Source organism: Haliotis rufescens, unplaced genomic scaffold (assembly GCF_023055435.1).
Source record: "Haliotis rufescens isolate VD_foot unplaced genomic scaffold, xgHalRufe1.0.p SCAF_12, whole genome shotgun sequence".
NCBI lineage: Eukaryota > Metazoa > Mollusca > Gastropoda > Lepetellida > Haliotidae > Haliotis > Haliotis rufescens.
In genome coordinates this window covers 5,371,458-5,391,173 of record NW_025963802.1, presented here as the reverse complement: position 1 = coordinate 5,391,173, position 19,716 = coordinate 5,371,458, and the positions used below count along the sequence as shown (strand labels likewise).

Sequence of the window (19,716 nt, the reverse complement as noted above, 5' to 3'; positions counted from 1 at the left end):
ACAAAGGGTGTTTACGTTCAACGCCATATGACCCAGGAGAAAAACATGTGTTCACCTAGAAAACGTGTCACAGCACTTAACTAATAAATACAAACTTGAAAAAATTGAAAAACACGTGTACACACAGCTGGTCTACAGAGTACCTGTTTAAACATATATTTGTTTGATCAAATATTGATTTACCATATGTGGTACTCACACTGAAAGTGTATATGTATATGCAAGCGAAGGGATTGCTGTATACTACAGACTTGGTGTTTCAACGTGAACAAGCTCGTCGAGTCATGCTGCGTTTGGCCGTTTTCATCACAGCATTTACTTTATGTAATGCTTTCTTCTGGGGAAAATGTAAGTCCAGTTATCTTTGATTTTACCGTTTTCATCAGCAATCGCCTTATTATTTGCTTTTTTCTGGGGAAATTTAAGACCAATTATTCTGCGTTTCGCCTTCACTGTCAAAGAGTGATTATGATTTATTTTCTTTTATCAGACCAATAGATCAAGATCAATTTGTTTAATTGTGAGAAAGGCCTCTGGCCCATATACAAAACAAGAGCACAAAGAGATATTATCAGTGAGTACACCACGGCTACAGAGATAGGCTGCAGACAATACCATCAGGCCAGTATCAACGCGATACTCGCCAGAGAGGTGAGGAGAGGAGAGGCAATGTTTCCTATTTTCGTCCGTAAAAAGTAGAATTCGTATTTTTGTTATTTTAGTGAATCATTTAAATCGTTCTTTTCACAGTTACAGGTTTACAGGTTGGGTATACCAGTCGGGTGGGCGACATTAGTTCTACAGGCAAGGTAGTAGGGCCCAGACAAATCAGTGGTTTGTGGCATTTACCATGTGGCAAAAGCGATATCTGCCATTCGTTAGACAGGCAGTTGTTAGACAGTGAAGAACAGGGTTAGGTAAGACAGCAGTAAGACACAGTAACCAATGATCTGTAACCAAACTGAGCATGATCACTATGCAGGAGACACCAGTAATCTGTGTCAGTTTCAGTACTATGCACAAGCGTAGAGATGAGACTACACAGATACATGCTGCAGACACCTCGCTGTTTTGCCTTCCTGATGATTTGTTATAATGTCTCTACAAAACATAAGAGAACTGAATCTATGGTATTGTTATTATTCTTAATGCCTCTATTTATTCTCTAAGAAAGATCACAAGAAATCACATAAAGACTAGTATGATGTCATGTTCTAGTATTCTCTACCTGGGTTGTTCCATTACCTATCGGAGGTAACATCCATCTGGGAATATTGTTTTACGCTGTGTAACAACTTAATGTTTCACAAAGGGGTAATTTGAGCCTGATGGTACGACACCGGATTGTGGTGCAAACATATTTGTCCATTGGAACACATTTCGTCTAACTCCAGGATCACTGTTACAATTTCTATTTGTTAATCAATTAATTCCTGTCGCGTTCTTATACCTTAGAGTCACAATTGTACTTGCATCTAGTGTGGTCTTAATCTGTTTTTCAAACCTTATTGGTCATTTTAAACCAAAACAGAAGATAGTCAGTACATATCCCTGACTACTAAAATCCCAGCCTAAAAAAGGTCAACAAAAAGTAAAGGTTCCACGGCTATCAAAGTGTTATATAGTGAACAGTAGGGTCAGTTCCACACATCTTTGTGGATGCCCGAGGTGATGTAAATACAAAACAAAATACAAAGCTGGAGAATAATCAGTTTCGATTATGTGCCGAACCTCATTCCATGGGGCGTAAAATATAAAACAGTGATGACAAGAAATGTGAAAGAGTGACAAGAAATGTACAAAAGTGATGACAAAAGATTTAAACCGTGCTAACAAGAACTGTAAAACAGTTATGACAAGAAATGTAAAACTGATGACAAGAAACGTAAAACACTGATGACATAAAACGTAAAAGTGATGACAAAAACGTAAAACAGCGACAAGAAATGTAAAACTGATAAGAAATGTAAAACAGTGATGATAAGAAATGTAAAACAGTAATTACAAGAAATGTAAAAGTGAATACTAGAAATGCAGTGACTAGAAATGTTAAACAGTGACAATATATGTAAAACAATGACACGAAATGTTAAACAGTGATGGCACAAAATGTAAAACTGTCGATAATAAATGTATAAAAAACAGTGACTAGAAATGTAAAACAGTGACAATAAATGTAAAACAGAGACAAGCAATGTTTTACAGTGGTGACACAAAATGTAAAACAGTGATGACAAGAAATGTAAAACAGGGATGACAAGAAATTTAAAATTAATGACAAGAAATGTAAAGCAGTGAAGTCTATAAATGTAAAACAGTAACAAGAAATGTAAAACAATGATGACTAGAAACTTAAAGCAGCAACAAGAAATGTAAAACAGTAACAAGAAATGTAAAACAGTGATGACTAGAAACTTAAAGCAGCAACAAGAAATGTAAAACAGTGATGACAAGAAAAGTAAAACAGTAACAAGAAATGTAAAACAGTGATGATTAGAAACTTAAAGCAGCAACAAGGAATGTAAAGCAGTGATGACAGGAAATGTAAAACAGTGTAAAGAAATGTGAAACAGTGATGACACAAAATGTAAAATAGTTTCGATTAGAAATGTTAAACAGTGGTGACAAGAAATGTTAAACAGTGATGACAAGAAATGTAAAACAGTGACAAAAAATGTGAAACAATGACGAGACACGAAAGACAGTGATGACAAGACATGTGAAACAGATATAAGAAGAAATGGAAAATAAAACAGTGATGACCAAAAAGGTACAACAGTGGTGACTAGAAATGTAAATCAGTGATGATAAGAAATGTAAAACAGTGACAAGAAATGTGAAACAGTGACGAGACGCGAAAGATAATGATGACAAGACACGTGAAACAGATATAAGAAAAAATGGAAAAAACAGTGATAACCGAAAGGTAAAACAGTGGTGACTAGAAATGTAAAACAGTGAGGACAAGAAATGTTGAAGTGATGACAAGAAATGTAAACACTGATAAGAAATTTAAAACAGTGACAAGAAATGTAATACAGTGATGACAAGAGAATTAAAAGTGATGACAAAAACAGTGATGACAATTAAGGTAAAACAATGGTGACTTAAAACGTAAAACAGTGACGACAAGAAATATGTAAATGATGACAAGAAATATAATTAGAAGTGATGACAAGAAATGTAACAGAACGTAAGTAACAGCAGATGACATCGGCATTAACCCTCCAGTTAGACCTAACCCTACCCACTTTCTGTTGCAGCTCCAGACTGGGACAGACTCCAAGGTACTGTGCATCCTGTCCGTTTCCCTACTTTCCACTGATATTGTACATACCTTGTCAATTGATTCCGAAACAATCATCGATCAGATCAGGGCCCTTGTCCCCTCTTCACGCAGCCCCGATTGTCAGAATCTGTCAATCAACCTAAAGCACTGATCGAGAACAATGGGGAGTCGCACAACCTCGTTCTTTGGATGCAAGCGTGACATTTCGAAAGCGAGGTCCGCATATTTGCCATGTGTTTCCACAGTCTTGTCAATCACATTTTTGTCAAAAGGGACAGACAAGTCAATGGCATAAATGATTTCATTTGATTAATCAAAAAGGACAAGATCAGGTTTGTTGGCCTGGATACGTCTGAGGCTGTATACAGGCCTATTCCAAAGAATTTTGTATTTTCATTTTCCATGACGCCCTCTACATATTCTGGGTCGTACCATGGATGGACCTCTGTGTCAAATCCACAAGCAGGGCGAAGACGGTAATAAAATGATCGAGCCACACCTCCATGTCGCTTAAGATACTGTGTTTGTGCCAAAGCTGGACATGCACTGACAATGTGCTGGATAGTCTCATTAAAAGATTAAAATAACAAAATGCAGCGTGATCCTGGCACAGGAAGCGCTGCCTAGTCAAAACCCATCCAGAACTTTTAGGAGAATGTGAAGACCTGCATTATTCAGATTGTCAGAGGTGCTGTATTCCTGGTAGCAAACCCTGGTACTCTCCTAATGTCAGTCAACAGACCGGGAGGTACCAAAGCTTAGGAGTCGGACAACTTGGTATATGGGGTGCAAGCGTGCCATTTCGAAAGCGAGGTCTGCATATTTGCCATGTTTTTCGTGAATCTTGTCAATCACATTAGTGTCAAAAGAGACAGAATATTCAACAAATATAAATGATTTTATTGGATTTATCAAAAAGGACAAGATCAGGTTTCAAACTGAACTCGAAGTCGAACTACGGATCACTCGATACTTCGTTGAAGTTGTTTCACTGTTTAGGATTTTAGAAACAGAATCTTGTATTGCCATGTTAGTACTGTTGATAATAACACGAAATATGCACATACAGTTATCAATTATACTCAATTATACCTCTTTTCTTTCAGTCACATTTGGACTAAATATATTGAGCTCAAACGTCTTCGCCAAACTTCCGAGGACAGAGTCGGACGCAATCGAGGACGGATACTCTCTCATCTCAAACTGTGGAGGTTTTCATCAAAATTTGACTAAATATATGAAAAATGCTATTTTGCTATCATCATCATTATCATCATCATCACCATCATCACCACCACCACTGGCACGTGTTGCCAAGGGCCATCAGACGTCGCAATTCGTTTGTCAGGGAACGTTAACGTGCGTTCGTTTGACGTGTAAGATATCTATGGCCTCTGGCCCGAATCCCAGGTCTCAGTTTTTATTATAAGTAGTGATTTCTTTCGCAGTGTAAAATATTGTATTATTCCTATTTAAAGTAATCATAATTATTATTAGTAGTATATATCTAGACATACTTAATTAACTTCACTTTATCGTTATCGTTATGACTGTCACAAACATCAGCCCTAATCGGTCATTGAATCAAAAAGTACCTACTGTCTTCATCTACATGAGGAAACTGAGCCAAGGTTCTGTAGTTGGAGGTCAAAAGAATAGGTCGTCGGAAAGTTGGACAGCTTTTTACGACTCATGTCCTCTGTCGAGCATAGATTGATATTGAGCTATAATTAAGCGGCAAATGTACCAATAAATTATAGTACAAGAACTTAAATTCATTTCTTGGCAAAAATATTTTAATCCCAGCATTTTTGTTTACCCTTTCGACAAAAGATGTGATGATCAATACCGACACCAGGACCATAATAACGTCATTGCGTCATTATATATGTATTTTAATCTGCCACATATCCTGTACAATACATGTATGTTGTTTCAGAGAACTCTAAGTTTGCCGGTAAGCGCTATGCCAAGGACGGAGACACAGCTGTCATCCTCATCTTCGACGTGAATGGCTACATCGCTGGCCTACAGGCAGGGGTAGGTGTTAATATCATATCACTTGGTGTGGGCACATACGTAGAAACATTGAAAATAGCTCCGTGTGGATTCCGGTTTAGGTTTGGTTTAGGTTGTTGTTTAACGCCACACTCAGCAATATTCCAGCTATATGACGGCGGTCTGGAAATAATCGAGTCTGGACCAGACAATCCAGTGATCGATATCATGAGCCTCAATCCACACAATTGGGATTGATGACATGCATCAACCAAGTCAGCGAGCCTGACCACCCGATCCCGTTAGTCGCCTCTTACGACAAGCATAGTCGCCTTTTACGGCAAGCATGGGTTGCTGAAGAGCTATTCTACCCCGGTTCTTCACGGGTCGGATTCCGGTTTAGAATAGGCCCTCGGACATCTAATGACTTGGTTGATTGAGTGTCACCGTACGACAGCGGTGTGGAACATAGCTCAAAATATAAATAATGGTTTGCCATTTCCGGCCGTGAGTGTTTACAGGACACCCTAATATTGCTGGAATATTGCGGCATTAAAAACAAACGTAGACACGTGGGTTGTTGATTGGTTGGTTTGGTTGGTTTGTTGTTAACGCCGCACTCCATATTCCAGCAATATGACGGTGGTCTGTAAATAATCGAGTCTGGACCAGACAATCCAGTGAGTGACATCATGAGCATCCATATACGCAATTTGGATACGATGACATGTATCATCCAAGTCAGCGAGCCTGACCACCCGATCCCGTTAGTTGCCTCTTACGACATGCACAGTCGCCTTTTATGGCAAGTATGGGTTACTGAAGACCTATTCTACCCCGTAGCTTCACAGGTTTATGGGTGGCTGAAACAGAATAACAACGAAAATGCTTCTTCCAGATTCCCACTGGCCAAGACAACGGCTACCCATTTGCACGTATGATGAACAACCCCTTTGTGACGGACAGAGACTACTACTTCATTACAGCCTACTTCACTGACCCAAGTAAGGGGCTGAGGGTGTGAGTGTTTTGGATTGGTGGTGATGTTGTGGGTAGGGGGTTGTGTGAGTTAGTTGGACAAAACCACATATACTAGTACATCGACCATATAGAGTTTTGGAACTGACCAACTCCTTGTGGATAGACCGGATGCCCGGAGAGAAGGAGGTCGGTGGTTCGATCCCCGCCGCCTCCAACCAAAAGACGTTAAAAGATGTTATTTGTTGTTACCCTTTCTGACGTTAGGTATTGAGGGGATAAAACAAGGACTGCTCGGCTCGAGTCAGTATACTGTGTTCGAGTAGCGCATTCCTGTTAAACTGCGGCATGTAAATTCAATGGACTAATACCATAAACTGGCAAGCACACTCACGCACACACACACACACACACACACACACACACACACACACACACACACACACACACACACACACACATCCGGGCCACTACCAAAGTTCGGTACAAGTTTGTGGCTCACGTAATGGTTCACAACCACTTCAAATGTACATGACACCGGTCATGGCTGATTTATGACATGAAGTTAAATTTCAATCTCATCATAATAACATGAATAGACCTAAAACAAAACAAAAAAGTGTTAGTATGTATCCGTCGTGAGAAGCGACTTACGGGATCGGGTGGATCGATGCTCATGATGTCAATCACTGAATTATCTGGTCAAGACTGGACTATTTACAGACTGCCGTCATATAGCTGGAATATTGCTGAGTGCGACGTTAATTAACAAACAAACAAACATATAATGCTTATTATGAAAATTCACCCGATTTCAGCGCAAGACACTGTTCTTGACGTTTCACCGCAGGTCATCACAAATTGACTTCACACATTTTACCATTCAAATCCTGGTCTACAACGTAACGATCCAACGCTCTAACCAGTAGACAACTCTACCCCAACGGTTAAATTATAGAGTTGCGATAGTCGACGCTTTGTGAATCGGAAGTGTTGCTAGTACTGTTGATCAATACTCTCCTTTTCATATATTGCTGTATATTACTTATTGACTTAAATAGTTTTTGCGTTTATGCAAGTACAAACGTAAAAACAACGGTGAGCAAACTGTGCATTGTGCATACTATTAATAAAATACGTCAACAGTTAAAACTTCACAGATTGCTTTTTAATGACTTACACAAAAATAACAATAGACATAGCAATAATTCAACACAAGTCCAGCCCATTCTATTGTCAACAAATCAGGAAACAGTAATCATATAGTGGGCGTGGCCTAAATTTCGTCAATCGTTTCTAATTTATTATGTGAACCATGACGATCACAAACAATGACATCCTTCACGTCACAAACGCCACCTCTGTATCATCAATTTGCCATATACGTTGTGAAATGCTCTGAGCAGATGCGTTCAAAGCTGAGTCGAGGATAATATTGATTATTAAAACAGGTGACACTCGCAGCATTAATTAGCATATGTAAAGCTGAGTAGTTGATATCATGGATTATTGTAACAGGTGCCATTTGCAAAATCAATTAGTACGTGTAATGTTGCGTCGTGGATGTCATGGATTCTGAAAACAGGTGACACTCTCACATGTAAATTTGAGTCGTGGATATTATCGATTATTGAATCGGGCAAGTCAATACATACCACTTCCACTTCTTTTCGTCTCGTCACCTACTTTTTCAGAACGAAATGGGAGAGTCCATGTTATAGGGGTGTTTACACAGGAAATCCAAGCTGTTCTTTCCCGAAACATATCTACTCACCAATCAACTAAATCATGTTAATGAATATATGTCCAAGTCTTTGTATGTTGTAAAATGTTTATTTATGACAAATCTAAAAAACAAATAATTGAAGCATAATTGAGTCGAGGGTACTCAAGACACCTAATATTTCCATACAGGAAATATGTTCGAAACTAGAGTTAAATACAGAAACAATGGCAATATATTACCCCCAATACGCATTCAGCGTTCATGTTAAATTTCCAAAGAACGATTTAAACTAGAGAGAACTGTTTCATTCAAAACAATCATTGTGATTTTAACCGAGATAACCAAATTGCTCTCCGAACGACTGTCCACTATTACACAAGGAAGAAATTCTTAAACTAATAAACTAAACGTATTTCTGCAAAGGTCGTTGCTGGTAATGCATTAAAATGTAACTGAACTGTTTGAGAGTTGCCATGTTTATCGACCACGACTAGGTATTCTTTACTGAAAGTCTGCAGCATAAATTAACACGGTGTATTCCTCACCAAGCCATACCCACCTGCTCCTTGGGGATGATATACACAGTGAAATGTGTAGAAAATATTACAAAAGACATGTGACCGATACCCTGATGATGCCCTAAACTTCGTTGGGGCAAACTATTGACAAAATAATCGTTATAATTGTCTGCCGCCTCAAATCGTACCATTCATGTCACTACTGAAATCACATTTGTACACTTTCATATTCACTGTCTGTGCAAACATGTTACATGTACAGAAATGTTTTAACAAAACGTCTCAGAAATTACCTTAAACTATGCCACATTCAATAGCACTACATAAAAAAACTTTTTCCTTTGAAGAGCATTATACTCTACACAAAACGTGTTTTAAACTGTATTCGAATTATAATGGAATGTTTATTAAATGAAATAAATGTGTATAACCTTCACACCTATTAAATCTGATTTGTTTCATTTGCTAATAATCTGCCGAATCTTGAAATATGTTTCAGTTTAAATCCAGTGTATCAGTCTATGGTAGATTATCTGTCACATAAAGCTATATAGGTATTCCTATCATTAAAGAGAACACCCGATCTTAAAGCTAGTATTATCACATATATGCACTTCATGCCATATCTAGGGGTCCATCCTTCTCATGATCAGTTTGTCTTTTCCTGTTGGTACATGACCGCCTATTATGAGCCTGCCCTTGACACAAACTACATTTTATTTTCATTAGACTTCTCCTATAGCTCTGTGAAGAAACTATTCTGTTTTGTTTAGCATAACCTGTTTCAATGCTTCTCTACTCCTGTGACATGTTGAGCGGAAGAACCACGATGTAACACTGTCATTTAACTTTTCAAAGCCTTGCTGTGAAAAGCTTCTCAGATTTCCATGAAGTCTGATCATATCACAGACATGGAATGCTAAGATATGCATGTAAGGAGTCACGTCTTAAGTTTGGTAAACCATCACAAGTGTCCGTGCCCATTGCTTGCATCTTTCATTAAGTGAGACAACTTCAGACTCCTCAAAAGAACATTGCCCACCAATGGAGCAGATAGATGAGAATTCACTCCACAGAAAGCTGATTTCCTTCACTTTGGCATGATTAGGAAGGAAATCTGTTATATGAAATCTGACAATACGCTGGGAAATCCTTTTATGCTCTGGTCCGGTAAAATCACTGAAAATGAATCTTCCCGAAGCTACATCAGTCTTAAAATGAAATTCCACACCAAGACCCTGCACAAATCTTTTAAATCTGGAGACATTGCAACACCTATTTCTGTTGAACACACTAATACACCTTTGGACATTGTCCGAAACTCTCAACTCGGTAATAAGATGCTTTACCAATTGATCGGATATGCGCACAAACAAGTGAAGCAGACCTGGAACTCTTCTATTAATTGGGATAAAGTCAAACAGAGGGGGATGAAGACAGTTACAGTTATGTGTCCTTCTTGGGGGCCATAAAATACATTTACTGTACAGTTTTTGCTCCCTTGGGAAACGTCACTAACTGACCACTGCATAATGGTGATATATCGGTCTTTCGATTGACATTTACACCACACACAACTGTAGTTGCACATAATGATATTCCTGAGACCATGTTCAGAAACTTAAGATCACTACCCAGAATAAAAGTCACCTGAAATATTTGACCAAGAATAACTACATGGTCTAATTCTATGGCTTCATCAATGATTTCCGTCAGAGCATCTGAAACATTCTGATACGTTTCTTTCCCTGAAAATACATCTTGTAAGTAATTGCCATTAAAGGGATGACAGGTTTCCTCCTCAAGTATGGTGAACCCGAATTTTAATTATCACCAGTTAGTTTAACATGCAGATGTTTACTTTCAAGAAACTTCTCTTTAGCTCCTGTTTACAAAATTCGTGACACACATGTACCTAATATATCTTTCAGGGGTTTCTGTACACCAAAACTATGATCTGGAGTCTTAACTATTTTGAAAGTATCATTGTATTCTTTCATCTTTTGAGCTAAAAACATGTGACCTAGGTAACAACGGTATTATCAGTGATAACTCATGATATGATTTGTTGAAATATTTTGCGTATCTTTGACATGCAAAAGTCTATCTAAATTGGTGTCAATATTTTCCTTATCACTGGTTACAGTATTTTCAGTTAAAGAAACTAAACACTTTTGACCATCTGCCCTTTGTGCCTGTACTGATACTGGGTCTAGTTTATAAATGTTCATGAAAGTCAAGGCTTTTTTACAGTCTTCTACAGCATGTGTTTTCGTTTGTAACGCTGTGATATGGACAAAGTATTTTCTTTGGACGACACTTTCAGTATTCTATACTTCTTCCCATCCACATGTTTGGGTTTTGTAGACAACTTACGTCACAGTTTTAGATTGCAGCCTTTTAGCCTTCCTGATCACTGATCCATATTTGCGAAAATACTCCTTTTTTAAGTTTCTCTCTTTTTCCAATTTAGAAAATATAGTGCCAAACAGTGTCCAGAAACAACAACTTTGAGATGATAGAATTCATTTTCCCAGGTTACAAGTACTCTCTCTCTCTCTCTCTCTCTCTCTCTTATCATGCTTTGCTAGAGAATTAGCGCAATAAATGTCATACTATAAATAACAGTAATGAACGGGAAGTGATATAGCAGCCAAGGTTGGCTGTCAGTCAATATACAATGAAATGTTGGTGAGTATTAACAACGGGGATTAGCGCCTAAAACGTAATGACAATTAAGTTATGGAGACGTGGCTACAGGGTAATTTGCCCTTTGAGTCAAATGTACTGCAGACAATGGTAGTCATAAATCAGTCACTGTGACAGTTCCAACAGAGAGCTGGCAACCTCTGGGGATGAGATAGGAAAAAGGATGAAAACCAAATAATCTACACCACGTGAGCATGTGAGGTTGTCCTTGATTGAGTTCAAAAGTTGAAACATGAAAATGTCCTGTAAGCCTGTCTTCTCCAGGCTTGACCTTGTTTCAATGTTTGAGTCCTCAACCCATTGGTCATACTTGGAGTGCCAGTCAATGCAGTGAACTTTGTACTTGGTTACTGATCCTTCTTGTTTGGTCTCTATTCTATTCTGACATCAAAGAGCTGGGGTTTCTCCATTATATCTGCGGTTGTGAGGTAGCAAGGGACTGGCCTTCATAGTTAGATCTGTATAAAAGTCCAGCCTTTCGTCGATGCAGTGTTGGAGGCATCCTGATAAAAACACTTCATATTGCACAATGAAATTCAGGTCAAATGTGTTTGTTGAGAAAACGTTAGAATATGCATGTGATTGAGCACACAGTGACACTAAACATAAAAAAAAATAAAATAGGTTTATTGGATCCCAAACAGTTGCTCGAACAAAACAAATAAATGATCGGAGATTGATATTGTTCATTTCTTTATAAATCTAAAACACCTTCTATATAAAGAATGTGTGCGTGTGATCAACCAAAAGTGAGGAGTGAGTGATCATATGTTGAAATATTCGCGGTGATAGTATTCACACTAGTTGTCATAGTAATCTTGATATAATTCCAGTCATCAACAAGATGACAGCGTATTCAAAATATATCGTTGTAACAAACTGATTGACTTGATGTGATTGTTTCAAAACAAACACACCTGAACTCATATTAGGCAAACACACGTGAGTTCTCTCCAGTAATGAGAATTACCTCCCCTCCCAAAATTACACACAAACCATAGGGAACAAAATTAATTCGTCCAAAATGTCCTCTACCATTCGCTTCGAACATTTAAAGTGAATTTCCTCATTATGTGCTTGTTATTAACATGTGTCCTTGTCGTGAATATAATTCTGATGGTTGTATATTTTAATGTGTAAAGTGCATACTGGACACTTATTACGTATACCCACCATACAAAACCATGACGTCCTCTCAGCGTTGACGGTGCCGAAAGCGTCTTCTCCTCAGGATCCAAAACGAGGCTTTGTTATTTCAGTGGGAAAATGTATCGCTTATTTTGTGTGGACGGTTTGATGTAAATAACCGCGTATGGCGCTTTTATTACAACCAATCGCAACAAGCGTTGAAAAAGATGTTTGTCGATTAATATAAACTGGTTTTCAAGCGTAACCCACTCTCAATTACCATGAATCGAGGATCCAACAACGCACATTATCATCTCACTTATAAGTAGGACGTAAGTCTTTGTGCTACAAAATATCCAATTACGACACGAACATTTCTTAAAATGTTAACTCTTGTTGTCTTAATATTCTTTTGTTCGTAGAATTAGAAAATATTTTCAGCGTAACTTGTACAGTTTAACTGACAGTACATCGTTATTACTCGAGAGAGAAACTATGTTCTGGTGCGACCATGCCATATTTATATTTGGAATAGAGACTTATGTTTTGGTTTGGACACCCGCAGCATTAATTAGCACATGTAAATATGAGTCGTGGATATTATGGATTATTTTAACAGGTGCCATTTGCAAAATTAATCAGCACATGTACAGTTGCGTCGTGGACGTTATGGATTATTAAAACATGTTACGCTTACAACATTAGTTAGCACATGTAAAGTTGAATCGTGGATACTATGGATTATTTAAACATGTGTATTTTGGACCGTTCGTCACGCCAAAGACCTGGGTTCGATTCCCGACATGGATACAATGTGTGAAGCCCATTTCTGATGTCCCCTGCAGTGATATTGCTTGAATATTGCTAAAAGCGGCATAAAACCATACTCACTATTTTAACAGGTGCCATTTGCAGCGTTGGCCGGACGGCTGAAATGTTCTCATCTGAAGGAACAGGAACACAGCTGCTGATTCAAAATGGCTCCACACCGAGGAACGTCATCAATATCCCAATGAACGAAGCCGACACAGCGGGAAGCGGATGGGGTAATGGAAAATGTTTTTTCGGAATGGGTAAGTTTACAGTGGACCAACACAGTTTATGTTAATTGCTCCCTTCCTTTGCACAGGGATTACATATCCTATACATCCCTACAATCCACACAAATGTCGTTAATAGATTTATTCAAAACAGACGGATTTTGTGGGTTGTATAATTTTGCATGCAACAAGTGCTGTGATTTTATCCGAAACAAAAACGTCCGAGAAAAAGCTTGAATGCAAAAAGTATGCTTCAGACTTTTGAAAAAATAAGAAATTGTGTTCCACCAAAAAACATTGTTGCAAGATGTTTTTACAATTTATATTTATTTAGGCTCATAGCTTTGATTGAAAAATGACTGGTTTTGCAGCTGTAGCTGAAAAATATCCAATCGCCGTACAAATTCCCAGCCCAAATAGTCGCCCCTATTTGAATGTTCAGAATATTGTCATTGTTGAATGACTTGAAAGAACCCTGTCTTAAATCACGAATTGTGTTTGATGTTGGCAGAAATTCGGTGTTTCCAAATAGGGTTCCAGATCGCCCTCTTGTCGCTGCTATATTGGTACAGTCAGCCGTTAGAAACGGTCACACCCAGAAAGGGCAGATTACTCTAATTTCAGCACAAAAACATTCTGAAAAGCTCTTTTCATTTCTGTTGACTGAGGGTTAAATCTGGCCAGGAAAGCACTTGGAAACGTTTTATCATTAGTTTAATCATTTACTGCCACTGGCAATTACTACAAATATATTTATAATGGTTTATGCCGCCACAAAACTATAGATCTATGTAACACCATTGCACTTTTTGAAGGAGTGCACTATTGGTACAACATACAGAAGGACATGAGCTGTGATGACTTCTTCCCAATGTTCCTGTTGTACAATAATAATAAACTTGACGGTTTGGGCTGGGCGTTCGGCACAGACCTGCCTTCCCCTCGCTATGAACATCCCGATTCGTCGACTTTTGAGGTAAGTTTTGCTAACTAGCAGGGAGTTGGTGTTGCTAACTTGAAGTGAGTCGGTGTAATACCTATTTCAACTTACTGTCAGTTTGATCAAGATGTGCACCCAATGTGGGTGGCAACTAGTGCTGTCAGTGAACGAGTAGGCTTCTGCGCCGTTTTAACAAGGCTGAAGTAGTATCATTGCCGAAATATCAAGAACGCACTTCACACTAATACGCATGTTGGGAATCGAACATGGCATGAAAACAAACGCTTTCAATGAGACTTCTCAACCTAACCTAACTGCCATTCGAAATGACGAAGCACTTCGAGGTGTGCCACTAGAGTTAAATCCATGAGCACGAGTGTGAACGACAAAATCTGGGATTTCGAACCACAATCAACGGGACTTGCACCGTTACGGTACCCGTGAATATCAAGGTTAGAATTGGTCTTCAGCAATCAATGCTCGCCGTAAAAGGCGACCAACGGGATCGGGTGGTCAGGCTCGCCGACTTGGTTGATGCATGTCATCGATCCCAATTGCGTAGATCGATGCTTATGATGTAAATCACTGGATTGTCTGGTCCAGATTCGATTTTTTTTGTCCAGACCGCCGTCATGTAGCTGGAATATTGCTGATTGCGGCGTTAAACAACAAACAATCAAAAACATTGTTACGGGATCCAAGTCCACAGTGAAGACTGATCACAATCCATGTACATGTATAATTTTGTGAAATATGTGATTTTAAGTTACATCCGTAACTTACATTGATCAGTATCTGTGATAACATACGTACACTTCGTTGTTCAGAAATTTATGGATCCTGTTCCCGAATGCCTCAGTTACCAGGGCCGTCTTTCCACGATGCATATTTACATGTCCAATCCTTTGCTGAACTTCTGCTGAGTGAGACCTCGCTTGTACTGGTGGTGTCGTCAACCAGGACTGCCTGCTGACTGCAAACTGAAGTGACATGCTTATCTGTCATTTTGGATTGACTTGAAGTCAGCACTTAGTGTGAATAAATAAATTATCCTCCAGATTATAATGTGTTGTCAATTAAACCGAACCGTGTGTTGGAACAGTAGAATGTATGGATAAACCTTCTGATCTCCGATAGTGTCAACAACAACCTGAAAATGTTGTATTTAGACACATTCCTGCAACCGATTCCCATTGGGGAAGTAACATCATCATCTATTGTGCCGTCATAACACGTGTCAACTGTGATGTCGTAAAACATGCTGCAGGGTGCGAGGAGTCGCTATTACATGTGTGATACGTACAGATTATAGTTTTATACTTTTAATTTATATTATGACTTAAAATAGTGATCGGTATAATACAAAGAGGGTTACAACAAATAGTGTAATAGTTAAACGGTAATTGCCTGGCTTAGGGGTAGAATCTTTTTTTTCAACAGCAAACACGATTGCAAAATCAAAAACTTTGGTAGCATCGGTTTATTTTTTAAAATCGAAATATGTCTTTATTTCAAATGTTTGTTTATTTTTTCTCGCCACTCGCTTCTGGTTACACTGAAAGGAAATGACATGTGAAGTCTACTGAGAAAACAATCTTGCTGAACTTCGTCATTGATAACAACTATGTAACATGTTGCGGAAAAGACATTTAGGCAAGAAGTAGGCATCCCAATGAGCACCAGTTGTGCCCCCTTCTATTGATCTGTTTCTGTATGCATATGAATCGGAATGTCTGCTCGAATTTGCCAAAAGTAAAACAAGGTAATTTGAACAAGATGTTAAATTTAACCTTCTGGTATATTGATGATCTGATATCGTTAAATAAGCATCAAACAGTAAATTTCCTTCCACTGACTTGCGCACCGAATTGAATAAAGGAGACCAGTGCGATCTCATCTGTTTCATATGTTCATCTATGCATACATATTCAGGGTGGCAAAACACTCTCCACAGCTTTCCCTTTATGTCGAGCAATATTCCTGCAGGTCCAACCCTCGGTGTCCACATTTCACAACTTTTGAGGTACAATCGAGCATGCTCTATCTACCAAGATTCCAAAGAGCGTCATACGACTCTTGCTCAGAGGTTGTTTGATCAAGGTTACAACATTCAAGGCCTCAGTTAAAGCCTTCAAAACGTTTTATGGTAGACATGTTGAGGACATTTCCAAATTTGACGCTTCAGTGACAAGAAAGGTTTCCGATGCAATTCCCTATTTTGACTTGTACCATAAATTCAGGTGATTTTTCAGGTCAACAATTGACTTCCCTTTTCATGTGTTTGTGACGGGTGCCACTGATGGGGCATGATACGCTCTGGTATACTGGTATCATCACTATCTCATAGTGAGTAAGTGTGTACGGTTTTACGCCGCTGTTAGCAATATTCCAGCAATATCACGGCGGGGAACAGCAGCAATAGGCTTCACATATTGTACCCATGTGGGGTAATCGAACCCGGGTCTTCAGCGTGACGAACGAACGCGTTAACCACAAGGCAACCCTACCGCCTCCTATTTGATAGTGATTCATAAACAAAAACTCATGATATAGTCGGAATCGTACTATCGACTGTGCGATTGGCTCGGATTTCTTATGAAGATGAAAATGGCTTTATCTCTTTTCTTCGATTAAATTGTCTTTATATTATTATTATTTGGTAATGTCGATTGATTTCTCGTTAGTTCGATTATTTTCTCGAAATTTCGATTATTTTGTCGTTATTTAAGAAAACCTTGAAATGTTCGAATTTGTTCTCGTTACGTCCATTTACGTGACGTTTCTGCAATGACATTTATTCTTAAAAAAACTCGAAATTTCGATTTTTTAAATTGATTTGAATTTACGAGAAAAAAATCGAAATTTCGATTTGTAAATATACATGTACTTGAATTAAGGAAGAGAATTTATTGATGTCAACTTCTTTATTATGATAAAACACAACGTTTCGGAGTATATGTTTAGGTGAATGAATGCTTACTTACTTACTTATATTGGAGATTTTACGTGCGCTTTCCGACTGTCGCACACGGGCCCAGCAGGCCATTTAATGTGTTTCCGAAAGGGGGAAAAGGAAGTGGTGGTGCAATCCAGGAGGGGGGTTTAAAGGGTTGCTTATCTTTTAAGATTTGGAGATTTGGAATGAATGCCAAGAGTGGGTAGGGGGCGAACTTAGGGAGCTGTGGCTGTTTGTTAGTTTATGTGATTTTGGTTTTATTAGTTTATTTGGGGTTTAGATGCGACTAATTAGTCCTGTTTTAATCAAGTATATGCATTAGGCTTTGAATTTTTCTAATTTATTTTGTGGATTTAGGATTGATTCTAGAGTAAGTGAAGTATTAAGATATAGGGTGGTTTGTAGTGTGGTTCGGTGTGTTTGGTTGTGTGTGCAGTGAATGAGTACGTGTTCTGGTGTTTCTTGTTGTTTGCAGTGTGGGCAGGTTCCTGTTGAGTGTAGTTTAGCTATTTTCAGGTGGTTATTTAGTTTGGTGTGGCCTGTTTGTAGTTTAGTGATTATGCTAACGATTTTTTTGGATGGGTGTAGTATTTTTGGTTTAGTTAGGTTTTTTTTAAGAACTTTTCTGATTTGGCTATTTGAATTTAGGTATATATTTTGCCATTTTTGTTTAGTGACACTTTTAATTTCTGATTTTGAGATAGGTAGGTTGAAGCTTATTTCTGGGAGTTTAAGGGATAACTTGGCTGCTTTATCGGCGTTTCCATTGCCAAAGATGGGCGTGGGCGGGGATTCAAATGAATTCTATTTGTTTGCCTGCCATAGTTAAGTCGTTTGAGCTTTTGAGTATTTGGTTTATTAGTTTGGGGCGGATTTTGTTTTGTTTTTTATTTTTGAGGGCTTGCAGTCCACTGAGGGAGTCGGTTAGAATAAGGATTTTCTTTTCTTTTTTAGATTGCTGATTGTGTAGTGCTGAGGTCATGCCCATTAGTTCGGCCGTGAATAAGGGTTGGTTATTTGGGAGTCGGTAGGATTGGGTTAGGATCCGTCTGTGTATATGTGACACCAATTTGGCCAATTTTAGTGTATGTATGCTAGTGTGGTGGTTGAAGCGATGTTAGGGTCAGTCTGTTTATTTAGTGTATTGGCTAGTGTTGTGTCTATCTTAGGTATTTTAAGTTTTGGGGTGAAGATATTTGATTGTTTACTATTTCTTTTGAGATTATTTATTTTGTGTTCATTTAGGTAATTGATTATTCTTTGGGATATTGGAGTAAGTAGTGGATGTTTCCGGGCTAGGGCTTGGTTTTGGGCGCTTATATTGTTAGTTATTATGTTTTGGATTAGAAGGTTTGATTGGAAGGCGGCCCAGAAGTTTAGGGTTAGGTGTTCCCTACGTAGTTTTAGTGGCATTTCTCCTGTTAAGGCCTGGAGTGATGTGCTGGAGGTGCCATGTTCAGTTCGTGTGATTAGTTTTAGAGCCTGATACTGGATTGAGTCTAGTTTTTTTAATGAGAGAGTTGTTTATGGTGTTGTAAATGGCACAGCCGTAGTCTAGTTTAGATCTAATTAGTGATATATAGAGTGAGAGGAGGGTGTCCTTGGAGGCCCCCCCAGCTGGAGCCGGTGAGGCATCTTAGCGTATTTAGATCTTTGCTGCATTTGGTTATTAGGTTTTAATGTGTGCATCCCAGGTGAGATTTTCACTGAAGATTAATCCTAAAAATTTTGGTTTGTTTTTTAAATTTGATTTGTTTGTTGTTTAGTTGGAGATTTTGGGAGGCGGGTTGCATATTTTTGTGTTTAAATACTATTCCTGTTGTTTTTTCCGAGTTTAGGGAGAAGCCCCATTTGTGTGCCCATTGCTGTATTTTATTTAGAGATTTTTGAAGTAAGTTTTGGGCCATTTTAATGCTTTTAGTGCAGATCCAGAGGGCTCCATCATCCGCGAATTTTGATGTGTCTACTCGGGGGGATAATCCCTCGAAAAGGTCGTTGATCATAATATTGAAGAGTGTGGGGCTTAGGATGCTGCCCTGGGGAGTGCCATTTTCTAGGGGACATTGGTCCGATAGCGTTTGGTCTATGCCCACGGTGATTTTGCGGTTTGTAAGGAAACTTTGAATGCGGTTTATGATTTGACCTTTTAGTCCTATTTTTTTTAGTTTTTGTATTAGCCCGTTGTGCCAAACCATGTCGAATGCTTTGGAGAAGTCTAGAAAGATGCCTGTAGTATATTGTTTGCTGAGCTGGCCTGTTTTAATGTCCTGCTCTAATCGGGCGAGGTTATCTAGGGTTGAGCGGCCAGGAGTGAAACCGCTTTGGTCTGGATTAGTAATGTTGTTTTGTTCTAAATAGTATTGTAGCCTGATTTTGCCATTGATTCCATTACTTTGCATAAGTTAGAAGTTATGGAAATTGGTCTGTATGAGTT

General features: G+C 38.6%; 1 protein-coding gene across 1 annotated transcript; it reads left to right on the top strand.

The window, feature by feature from the left end:
- The first annotated feature begins 213 nt into the window (after nt 1-213).
- Nucleotides 214-15,385, top strand: LOC124138136. Its single transcript, XM_046504670.2, has 8 exons — nt 214-348; nt 3,264-3,287; nt 4,396-4,500; nt 5,229-5,329; nt 6,186-6,291; nt 13,249-13,419; nt 14,202-14,362; nt 15,154-15,385. Exons 1-8 carry the CDS (start codon nt 219-221, stop codon nt 15,247-15,249), a joined length of 894 nt encoding a protein of 297 aa, XP_046360626.2. The 5' UTR covers nt 214-218; the 3' UTR covers nt 15,250-15,385.
- The last annotated feature ends 4,331 nt before the right edge of the window (nt 15,386-19,716 follow it).

Excerpts from the sequence above, each read along its gene's own strand:
- LOC124138136 (XM_046504670.2), top strand. The coding sequence starts at position 219 with ATGCAAGCGAAGGGATTGCTGTATACTACAGACTTGGTGTTTCAACGT. Across the intron at positions 3,288-4,395 it reads AGACTGGGACAGACTCCAAG|TCACATTTGGACTAAATATA; the intron begins GTACTGTGCATC and ends CTTTTCTTTCAG. Across the intron at positions 14,363-15,153 it reads CCGATTCGTCGACTTTTGAG|AAATTTATGGATCCTGTTCC; the intron begins GTAAGTTTTGCT and ends TTCGTTGTTCAG.